This window comes from Acomys minous (assembly GCF_964271855.1).
Source record: "Acomys minous genome assembly, chromosome: 18".
NCBI classification, from domain to species: Eukaryota; Metazoa; Chordata; class Mammalia; order Rodentia; family Muridae; genus Acomys; species Acomys minous.
Window position 1 is genome coordinate 13,954,814 of NC_140501.1, and position 12,351 is coordinate 13,967,164.

The 12,351-nt window shown below is 36.5% G+C and overlaps 1 protein-coding gene and 1 long non-coding RNA gene across 17 annotated transcripts in view; one reads left to right on the forward strand and one right to left on the reverse strand.

Moving 5' to 3' along the window:
* The window catches only part of LOC311589608, a 97,658-nt gene extending 93,650 nt beyond the window's left edge, over window positions 1-4,008 (forward strand). Inside the window, exon 5 of the long non-coding RNA XR_014776581.1 lies at window positions 3,874-4,008. This is a non-coding gene — a long non-coding RNA (uncharacterized lncRNA). The remainder of the gene's footprint in view (window positions 1-3,873) is intronic.
* LOC311589605 (uncharacterized protein) overlaps window positions 1-12,351 on the reverse strand; it is a 138,749-nt gene that overhangs the window by 86,480 nt on the left and 39,918 nt on the right. For 11 of the 16 annotated variants that reach the window (XM_084768100.1, XM_084768097.1, XM_084768109.1 and 8 more), the window contains 3 exons: window positions 12,018-12,162; window positions 5,506-5,571; window positions 3,872-3,975 (listed from right to left, as the gene is read on the reverse strand). In XM_084768100.1, coding sequence (XP_084624226.1) covers window positions 3,872-3,975; window positions 5,506-5,571; window positions 12,018-12,113 — 266 coding nt within the window. In that variant the 5' untranslated portion in view covers window positions 12,114-12,162. Of the gene's footprint in view, window positions 1-773; window positions 1,782-3,871; window positions 3,976-5,505; window positions 5,572-11,934; window positions 12,163-12,351 lie in introns of those variants that run through there. The other 5 variants (XM_084768106.1, XM_084768105.1, XM_084768101.1 and 2 more) reach the window with 4 other exon arrangements.

Here is a 12,351-nt window from a genome sequence, read left to right on the forward strand (position 1 = left end):
GAAAGAAATTCTCTGTTCTTCCCAGTCCTGCCTGCTTAGAATAGAGAATTTCAACAACTGTTCCTGATCAAACATCAAGAGTACTTAGAGGAATGAAAGAAAATACCATGTTGCTGTCCATTTAACCTCCACAACCCCCTCTCTTGCCTCAGGAACTCCTGCAGTTCTCTGCCTCCTATAGTTGTCCCAATTAACTTATTCCCTCCCACTCCCACTCTAACCTGGGGATCCTTGTCCACTGTCTACACAGGGATAGTCTAGCAAGGATGTGGAACAAATGATGATGTGAACGACACAGCACAAAGTCTTTCGCTCCTGCCACCTTGAGACACTCTGTCACTTGGGGCACTCTATGCTCCTCCATGCCACATGACCCACAGCGTATGATACTTCCAATATCCAAGTCCTTTCTGGGATGACTCAGGAACTTCCTTTGCCACTTCCATCCATCATTACATAAAACGAACAGACAAACAAAACCACACACACACAAAAAAAAACTTAAAAACATATCAACCCAAGCTCTAGATTGGGTCCTATCAAGATAATATACTCCCAGCTCAAATTACCACTCTCCTCTCCATAGACTCAAGGGGAACAAGTAAAATGACAGTCCAAATACACTATTCAAAAATAAGTTATAAACATTCTCAAGGAATTTAAAGCATTTTAATCGAATACAAATACCTGAATGAACTTAGAGAAGGCAGAAATAAAATAACCCAACACAAATAAGCAAAACATAATAAAAGATATAATATGTGTGTGAACTAGAATTTAATAAATAAAAATACTGGAAAAATCCAAATTGAAATGAAGCTGGAGAAAAAGAACTCAATTAGTTAATTAATTTAAGTCTTCATTACTAATTCTTCTGGTAGTTATGATAAATGTATGTGCAAGGCCACACATAAACATATCTACTTTATAGACAGACTTCATAAATAGAGCAAACAATCACAGAGTTATTATCCTTTAAAACCTTTTACAACATGTAACTTCTCTTCTAAAAACAGTATACTATCTGGTTTTCCCAAACATAAAATGTCTCAGGTTTCTTTATATGTAATTAACATGAAATCACATTAGTGCTTGGGATGCTGCTTCTTCAGGGTTTCCTCACTCCTCATACCTGCTATGAACTTTGAATCTCTCTCATCCATTTTTGTACTTTATGGCAGTTTCATTATGGAAAAATTATCTGACACTCAGGAATAGTGTGTGTGTGTGTGTATCTGTCTGTCTGTCTCTGTTTTAGTGGCTTATTGAAGTTATTTAAACATGATACATAAGCAAATGAAACAGTATTATTCTTTCCTTGAATAGACATTGGTAGGACTAATGCCAAATACAATTACCAGGTGAAAGGTAGAGAACTGAGATATGTATAATGTTTCTAAATATATTGCAGCATATCACTAAAGAGGCACAGGTTTGTAATCTTATCACTTGGGAGGCAGAGACAGGTGGATCAACGTGAGTTCGAGGCCAGGCTGTTCTAAAAAGTGAGTCCAGGACAGCCAGGGCTACACAGAGCAACCCAGTCTTCAAAAAATAAAATAAAATATATAAAAACAAAATAAATGAAAATCAGAAATGTTAACTTCTCAGTGGGAACACCTGACAGATATCCTTTTAAAGACCAACGTTAACATCAGGGATGCTGAGACACTGCCACCCAATGTCTCCTACTCCAATCCACCTGGGTTGCATGACCAACTAAGTGGTATTCCTGATGAAAGCAAGTATCTGAATGTTATCAGCCGGAAAAGTAAACAAACCTGTAAACAACAATACTGTAAAAACACAGCATTTCTTCACATATTATGTATTTAGATTTACAATGACATTAACAGGGAAGAAATTCCTGTGTGTCATACTTTCCCTGTTTTCCTATTTGTAGATAGTCTTTCCTTTACTAACCAATAAAGTATCTTGTTGCAATCATTATGTCTAACTAACATGTTGGCATACCCAGTAGATAGCTTACAGTGAAGTGAGTCTTGGTGCTGAACCTTTAGTAATTTTGAGCAAATAGAGAATACAATGCTTCCAGTTTTCACTATGCTAAAAATCCTGGGACTTAAGATTTAAGGACTTAAGGAATCCTAGGATTCCTTTCTGCCTCTGAATCCCTGCACTCACTGCTCATTTAACTGTGTCCATAGTGTGGTCTTTTCAGAATCTATTGCATTTAACAGACTCTGTAGACCGTCTTCTTTCATTGCACAGAGCCTTTTTTTTTTCAGGTATTTTGACTCCTTTGCAGCTTATTTGTTTTAATATTCAGTAGGAATTAATTCTCATGATGTATGACAGTTCATCCATTAATATCCATACTATATTGTTTATTTATTCAGAGTACTGACAATTATGAGTAAAGCTGCTGATTGTGGCTTTGTGTTTTTGTTGGTCCTGTTGATGTTATCTGTGAATGTTCCTAATCTTTATATTTTTGGGCAAAATAAAGAAATAATGACAGTGTTTAGTTCTGATAACATATAAGCAGTGTAATTCAAATGCTTATATCTGTACCCCCTATATCTGGTTGCAATCCTTGTTTTGAGACTCTTGTGTTTCAATGTTGTATAAACATTGCTCCCCAATTCTCTCCTGATATGCCAATGAAATGGATTTTAGCCAATCATTGAACAGGAGAGGGAAAAGGGCTGGACTTCTTACCAGCCAGAAGAGGAAGAGTTGGAGGAGGAAGTAGGGGATTTAGCCATGGGAAGACTTCCAAGAGACATCAGGAGAAAGCAGCTGAGCACAGAGAGGCAGAAAGTGCAAGGACCTCTGGGATATATATTGGGAGGAACATGGACTAGTTTAGAGGGTTAAAAATATAATAATTATTGTTCAGTGTTGTTCATGAAGGTTGCTTATACAGAGTGAGTTATTTGAGTGATAGCTGGGTTAAGATAGAAACAGGAAGAAACAATTTTATAAAAACAACTAACAATGTTATGTGAGTATTGTCAGTGTTCTGGCTTTTGTCTACTCTAATAGGTTGTTTTTCTAGTATCCCACTATTATTTGAGTCTTTATATTTCTGACAATATATATTACGCTTTCACATATAGTTCAGGTTTTTATGTGTACACCTTCTTTGATAAGGTATCTACTATGGTGTTTGCAAATTTTATTATTTAATTATATGCATTTCTTTGTTGAGTTTTAAAAATTATGTATTTATTTATGTGACCTGTCTTTTGCAAATATATTCTGTCAATGCTTTTCATTCTTATAATAATATTTGTTCTTTTCTAACAACAGTTCTTAATAGTTCTATTTTTATTTTTTATTATAATATATTTACACTACACCTTGATTGTAATTCCCTTGCTCTTATATTTCTGTTCCCACCCTCCCTCTCTCTCTCTTTCTCTATTCCCCTCCCCTGTACCTCTGACAGGTGGGGTCTTCCTACCCCAACATCTGACCATAACCTATCTGGTCTCATCTGGATAGCCTGCATTTCTTCTTCTGTGTTTCCACAAGGCGTCTCTGCCAAGGGGCAGTGATCAAATGATAGGTACCAGAATTCATGTCAGAGGCAGTCTCCTGCTATACCCTCCCCTTCTGCATGTGGAGAATGAACTTTCCATTGACTATATCTGAACAGGAAGTCTAGGCTTTCTGCTTGCAATGTCCTTGGTTGGTGCATCTAAAACTACAGACATTTAAAAGAAACTGATAACTAATGCATAGACCTTGTGCATGACTGGAAATCAGTCTTTCACTGTATAATGTTCTCACATAAAAATTCCTTTGCATAAGGAAACTATATTACTGTTAAAATAATACTATTCTATCTATTCCATGACAGAGCCCTCCCCTGACACTATTAATGATATTCTGTTATACTTACAGACAGGAGACTGTTAAAAATGTTATCAGAGAGGCTTCACCTAGCAACTGATGGAAACTGATGTAGAGATCCACAGCCAAACATTGCATGGAACTTGGAGAATCCTGGGAAAGAAGGAGAAGATGAACTGGAGGAGCAAGAAGGTCAAGGACACAGCAAGAAAATATACAGAATCAACTAGTCAGGGCCCATAGGGGCCCACAGAGACTGAACTGCCAAACAGAGAGCACAAATGGAACTGCCAGAGAGCATGAATGGAACTAACTGCCTTAGGCCCTCCGAACACAGGAAACAGATGTGCAGCTGGATCTTTACATGGAACTCCAAAAGTGGGAACAGGGGCTGCCTCTGATTATATTGCCTGCATTTGGAATGCTTTTCCCTAACTGGACTGCCTTGTCTAGCCTCAGTAGAAGGTGCATATCCAGAATTACTGCAATTGATATGTCATGGCTGGTTAATATCCATGGGAAACCTTCCTTTTTCTGAAGTAAAGGAGAAGAAGGGTTGATGATGTTGAGGCATGGGGTGTGAAAATGTAACTGAGACAGAGGAGGGAGAGGGAGCTGTAATTGGGATATAAAGTAAATAACTTAATAAAAAATGGAAGTATGCTAATATTGAAAATTTTTGAAATTTTCTTCAGGCTGTAAAATACTGAGGATTGGTTGACTGAGCAAGACAGACATTGAAGGTTGATTTCTAAGATCAGGGAAACAGTAGCTGAATAAGCTTAGGGAACAAATCCACAGGCAAGGGCCACAGAGGCCTCAAAATGATTTAAATTTTATTTGGAAAATAATATCAAATGGTTAGAAAATCTGGAATGAAACTCTATAGTATTTTAGTTATATGTTAAAAACAATAATTTTTTAAGAAAATAGAATAATTTTGTAAGTTAAATGAAAACTGTACTAGAGATATGGTCATACACCGGAAAGTGTCCATGACAAAGAAAGGGATCTGTAATGATGTTTTGAGTACCAAGACACAAAGTGAAAGACAGATAAAATATTTCATGGTGAACTAAATAGGAGGATGCATCTGTTGTGTGTATATAAATACAGAGAGAAATACTATAAATAATGTAATTATAAATGAAACATAATCATTAAATTATTTTGTGCATACTTATTAACTTTTAATTATTCATCATGAATAATTTACCTCATTATAGGAAATGTTTTAGTAACAGAAAGAAATAATTTTCTTCCAATTCTGAGTAATGACTAGTCACTTCAAGAGGATAGTTTCTCTGAAATCTACCAAAAGAGGAATGTAATCAAAAAGCACAACACAAACTTCCTGATTTGCTATGATATCTTGCCTGTGAGGTTTGCTCATGCAAAGGTGACACAAAGCTTGTTTGGATAACCAATTGATATCTGATTTTACATAAAGCCCAATCCAGAATTGGAACCCATACCCGATACTGCTTGAGTGACCAAGAATCTAGACTAGACAGCTCAGGGAAATACATAAAACAAAATACAAGCTGTCTAAAAATATAATATAGCCAAACAAAATGATTCCTAATGACCTTCATCTATACTCATTTTTCAGGCATCAGCAGAGTAGCTTCCTCCTACAGCAGATGGGAACTACAAATGGAACATAGGTAGATAATAATATACCTTGGAGCAATCAGCCATAAACAAAATGTCTTCATCAAATTCCTTTCCTGAAGGGTCAAGGACCCTCTAGAAGAGGAAGCAGAGGAACAGTCAAGAGCCAGAAGAGGTAGAGGAAAACAAGAAAACAAGTCCTCTACATCAGCAAGATTAACAAATGTATCAATTCACAGACACTGAGACAGCATGCACAGGGCCTGCACTTCTCCGAACCATATGGGTTCTTAAGCTGAATGGAGAAGTGGACACATGCTCACATCCTAACTTGGAAGTTATCTCCTAAAATTGAAGATTTAGTTTTTTCTAAAGGTGTGTTCCATGGGGAAACAAAGTCTTAAGGGCAGGCTGCATGCCCATAAGTAGATGGCAACAGAAAAACACAGTGTTACCTTTGAGGTTCTTTGTCTCATAGTGTCATGTTGAACATTTTTATTTATATTTTTATACTTCCTCTTTTTCACTTTACAGTACACACACACACACACACACACACACACACACACACACACACATATATATACATATATATACATATATATATGTATTACTTCCAGTTTAGTGTTTTCATGGAATTCCTTAGTCCTCTCAAGTTGCTATTTGCATGTATGTGATTCTTCAATATTCTCCTGGAGTTTTTCCCTCTTTTTGTTTGCTTTGTTCTATGTAATGTTTTAGTTTTTCTTTCTTTTTCTGAGCTATCATCCCTTAGAAACAATTATGTTTTCTACTGAGAGACAGAAAATGGGTGGATCCAAATAGAGAGGAGGTGGGGCAGAACTGGGATGAATAAAGGAAGGGAATCACAATAGTTAAGATAAATACATTAATTTTTAATAAAAGGAACAAGAAGTGCTGATACATATTATTAAGTATGTAATTGATATACCACCATAAAGATGAAGGGAGAGAGAGAAAGAGAGAGAGAGAGAGAGAGAGAGAGAGAGATATCAAGGGGAAGGATGAACAATTTGAAGAATCCACAGACAGTATGATATAAATCAGGGACAAACGTCATAACAGTAAAATTGAAACAGTTTTGTTTTCCATGCTAAACAATGAGTAGATTTGAATAACCACCTTACATTTTCTATCAAAGGAAATTAGAGATTAATTTGAAAATCTCTTAACAATAAAGAGAGAAAAAGAAAAAAAATAAGTTTGTAGTCTTATTAACTCAAAAGTGTCTTCTTACTAATTTAAAAACTATATATTGCAATGCAGTTGATTGCATCCATTTTCAATACACATTTCATTTTCCATTCTATGTAATGTCTATTTGAGAATTGATTGGTTATTGTATCATTTAGATAAGACCAATATTGAAATACGTCCTCAATCAATACAGGTTCATTATTTTCAACTATTAGTATTGGACTATAATTTCTTTTGTTTTTCAAACTAGAAATATCAGTTACTTTTTAATACAGTCTTTTGAAAAAATGTATATACATGTTTCTGAGTTTCAAGTCTCCTGTACTTTTCCTAATGTTTTATAACATTCTACTGTAAAACTTTTTGTCCAAAAGGGGTGAAGTAAGACTTTCATGACTTAGAGTGTATCTTTTTATATGCAGAATCCTTGTTCAATACTATTTGATGCTCTCTTCCCCCAACAAATGTTAAGCACAGAACAAATCACATCTATTGAATTGAAGTAATTAGATTTCTTGCTATTCAAAAGCTAGAGGGAATTGGCAATCCAGTGTGTTTTATAGGCATTGTTAGAAGATAATACAAAAATGAAGTCTAAGCCACCTAAGCTTTAGACAGTGCCTATTACAACAACCTCAAGTTTACAGAGAGAGAAAGAATAAGCTCCAAACTTACTAAGCTGACACAACATTCTAATTGGCTTCATTACTGTGCCCTGAACTAAACCACAGTAGCTCATTCTGTCAGCATGAGGAGCAACAACAAAAAAACAGGGTTTAATTCACTGAAAAAATAGTCAGCTACCTATTTTACTTTAAACCCACAGCCACGGAACTAGAGGTACAAATCACACTGGAAGAGAGCTTGCCTGACAGGCCTGAGAGCCTTGGCTCTGTACTCAGCACCAAGATAAGTACTTAAGACACATTTATATTCAGTCTTGTTAATGAGCCATACCCATTGGTTAAACTAGGTGAGAGATATACACTGAGCTATACGTTTATTTAATTTCAAGTATGAAAACATAAGACATGCATGTTACCCATCTAAGGGAGAAAAATATGCAATCGTTAAATTTAAGATTGGAAACTACTCACATGCCAGATTTAATGTGCCAGCCATAAGAATGTGTATTTTAGAATGGTTTTATATAAAATACTGCAAAGGATCAGCAGTTAAACTCAGATCCAATCCATCTTTCTGAAAGCCTTACTTACGGTATTAAGAATAGATGTAAAGAAAAAGAACAAACTGCAATATGATATATGTATTAAAACATCACAATGAACTAATCTCCCCCAAAAAAGAATAGGATTTACTTTATTTGAAATGTTCCTAGTGTACCTGATAGTCTATAGCAGAACCCAAGTGCATCTAACAGTGCATATCGCTGTGAATGCTCATGGCTGAGATGATTCCCCAGAATTTCCTCATTTGAGACCTGGTGACACTCAGAGGAAGGATATCAGGCTACCAAGAAGAGACATGATACCCTATGAGAATGTAAAGGGGGAGGAGGTCCCCCTCAGTCACAGTCATAAGGGAGGGGAGTAAGGGGAAAATGGGAGGGAGGGAGGGAGGAATGGAATGGCATAACCATTGAGATGTAATAGGAATAAATTAATAAAAAAAGAAACTATAGCTATTGTTGAGTTTTGCTGTTCATAGAATTACACATTGCCGCGCAGTAGGAATTCCCTGGGCCGCCTTTCCACATCATTAGACTTCTGTTGTCCTGTTTTGGAAGGTAGATCACAGGGATGAATTACTGACCTAACTATACTGTATGATGTACACCATTAGTATTACTATTCTTTATGCCTGTTCAGTGAATTTGGTCCAAGCATCCGAACCAGGAAATTGTACTATTCCTTTATGCTCCTTTACAGCCTATATTCCTTGGAAGGAAGTCACAGCGGTCAGTTCAAACTTCAGATGTAGAGTCATGGTCTACATTGTAGAAGGGAAATCAGAAATGGAAACATGTCTGTTTGCATGTCCCCCCCCCCCCCATGTGTGTGTGTGTGTGTGTGTGTGTGTGTGTGTGTGTGTCTGTGTCTGTGTCTACTAAAGACCTTGAGTTTTAATCCAATACCACTTAATTTTGTTGCTAAATTGTTCAAAATTGGCTATTGTGTGCACTTTCTGTTGTCTTCTGTGTGTCTGTTGTAAACATATGTGTATCTGTTGTCTTATCTTTAAACATGCTGTCACTTTTTAAATTGGTATATATTGGAGGCTCATCCTAAGTCAATTATTCACCATCTTTTCTTTGATAATCTATCAATTATTTTAGTAATGAAAATAAGGGACTAAATTAAAGGACATAACTTCACTGGTTAACTTTATCCCTAACAATAACATTTATTTTCTTCTATTTTTTACCTTTAAAAATTTTATATCTTTGTCTTCCGCAAGTCCTTCCAAAACCTCTCCCCATCCAAGTCACCTAACAATAAGATTTTTTCTCAAAAACAATCCCGACAAACACACACACACACACACACACACACACACACACACACACACACACACAAATAACTCCTGAAGAAAAGGTCTCTCTTAGTGTCTTTGATATAATCAGTGTCACTTTACTGGAGAAAACTCATTTACCTCTATCATCAGATATAATTGATAGCTTAGTTCATTCATTCATTCATTCATTGAAATGTACAATAAGTAAATTATAAGATTTTTAAAAACCTATCACTTCCATGTGGAACAAGATAAACATAAGTAAAAGTTTCTAAAAGAGGACACAATATAGACACACTCAAGAATCCTATAAAAAAAAACCAGTAAAGTTCAGATTATTATATATACACAGAGGATCTGGGGCAGACTCATATAGGACCTGTGCATGCTGCCTCAGTCTCCGCGAGTTCACATGAACTGTCCTCAGGATCATTTAGAGGCTCTTGATTTCTTGGTGCCCTCCTTCACCTCTGGCTTTTACACTCTTTCTGCCTCCTTTACTCTGGGGTTTCCTGTCTCTGAGGGAATAAAATTGATGGATATATTCTATTTAAGGCTTAATGTTCAAAGTACTCTTCCTTCTCGGCCTGATATGTGGCTATGGATCTCTATTTGTTATCATCAGCTTTAGGAGGAAGCTTTTCTGATGATAATATAACAAGGCACTGATGACTGAGTATAGGAGAATGTTATTAAGAGTCATTGTATTACTATTAGCTGTATTTTCATTAGGTCCCTGTGATATGTAGTCTCAGTATCTGGTCACCCAATCAGCATCAAATATGAGTTACAACTCTTATAGTGGATCTAAAGTCAAATCAGTTATTGGATGGTTATTTCCACAAGCTCTGTACCACCATTACCTTAGCATATATACTGTTAATACACCAAGCAAATAAAGGTGCTGTGGCTCACTTGGTGTTTCCTTTTGACAGCATGTAGAATACCTTCCTGTACCAAAGATGCTGGAATATAAGGGTGAAACCTTGATGTAGGCACCAGCTTTATATCTGTATGTTCAATATAGATGTTGTCTTCAGTAAAGGGTGTTTGCTGTCCGTTTGTGGAAAGCAAACTATTCTCTGAGATTTTTATCTTACAACTGTAATAACATATAAGATCGCCAGAACAAGTGATAAATATTGCTCATGAAGATGTGGAACAAAAGGAACACTAGTACATTTTTCATGGGAGTATGAACTCGTACAGCCACTGTGGGAATCAGTGTGACAGTTACTCAGAAAGATGGGAATCAATCTACCTCAACATCCAACTATACCACTCTAGGGCATATAGCCAAAGGATGTTTTACTCCACCACTGAGAAACTTGCTCAACTATATTCAATGCTACTCTATTCAAAATAGCCAGAAGTTAGAAATGACCTTGGATGTCCCTTAACAGAAGAATATATGAAGAAAAATGTGATACATTTACACTATGGAAGATTACTTGGCCATTACTAAATTATAAAACTGGCACGCAAATGGATGAAATTGGAAAAAAAAGATCATTCTGATTGAGGTATCCCAGACCTAGAAGGGCAAATATAGTATGTATTTACTTATATTGGATATTAGTTGTTAAGTCAGTGATAACCAAGATACAGCCCATAGAATCGAAAAGCATGGTTATAAAGTAAGGCGCTACAGGAAGCAGGTAGATCTCATTAGGAATGAGAAATAAAATAGATATATCTGATTGAAGTGGGGGCAAGAATGTGAGGATCAAGTTAGGAGGAAAAATGGGGAGGAAGCTGTGGAGTGGAATAAGGGGATAAGCAGCTAGAATTAAGGGACATTTAAGAGGCATTATGGAAACATAATACTGTATAAGATGTAAACTTTTATTTTTATTTTTATCCTAAGTGTGTGATGTTAAACAGACTTGTGTGAGGGTGCGAGGTGTTTGTCTGTGACTTGTGCGAGAATATGTGATATGGTTTTTGTCAACTGATAAACATCCTAGTATGCACTCATGTGTGTGTGTGTGTGTGTGTGTGTGTGTGTGTGTGTGTGTGTGTGTGTGTTTGTGTGTGTGTTTGTATGTGTTTGTGTGTGTGTATGTGTATGAGCCCAAAACAAAAGGCTTGACTTTTTGGTTTTGGCATCATTTCCTATTGTTTAGCTGTTCATTATTCTGCTTCTAGATGCTCCTAGAAGGAAACACTCCAGAGAACTTTTCAAGGTTCCAGGTTCCGGCTGCTGGTCCACATTTCAACTGCTGAGGTTGCATTCACCTTTGCTGAATTGCTGGTTTTCTATATTTAATGGGACTTCTGAAATCCTGAAGATGAAGAGTGGAATCACTCCAAGGAACTGGGCCTAAAAAGGTCTACTTTTCCTGTTAATATTTCCTTTCTAGGACAGGTGAGCTGGAAGAGGGGTAAAAGCACTAAATAACCCCAATTAAAGGAGGTTTGAGAAAGTTCAAAGCCTACATAGTACAGTAGATTCTTTCGAAAACATATACATATATGAAGATGACTTAAGTGAAATAATTTATCAAGTAACGGAATGTACAGAATTTCCATTTGTCATCTATTATCACCCACCAAGTTTCCAGTATTAGGAATGGATTATATCTAATTAAGCTTTTAGGGCAAAGCAGCCTCAGGGAACTCCCAAAAGTATCATTTTAAAAACTATTATTTTCTTTGTGATAAAGGTTGTCCTTGGTCAGTGAGCATGCAATACTAGCCCTGAACTATTGAATAACATTAGAGAGACTTGTACCAACCTTGATAAACTATTTCTCTAAAAGCCAGTCTCTTACTTATTTGGAGAATGAGAACTCAGGCACGCACCTGTTTTCACGCAGGACATAGCCTGCCAGTGCCAGCCTCCACTGCCCCCGTAAGGCTGCCACTGCTCTCAACAGAAAACACACCTCTGAATCAAATGGGCGCGTTCTGGTGTAGAGGCAATCCATGCTCAAGTTCTCCTCCATGAGGTACAGGAAGATGTGTGATGCTTGCTTCTCCATGGTTCATACTCCCTACACAGAGAGTTCCTTGGTTTAGGTAGACAGATATCTTGGGTAGCCATGTAACAAAGCATTGCATATAGTTAAAATAACAAAGGCAATTTCTTGTAGCCCTTCTATTCTGATGCTCTTAAAACAATTATTTCAGTTTTGCAAGAACATACATGCTAAGATTCATTGTTGCAATGGACTCATCTTATAAATAATGCAAATGAATAAGAATGGAGACTTTCTACTT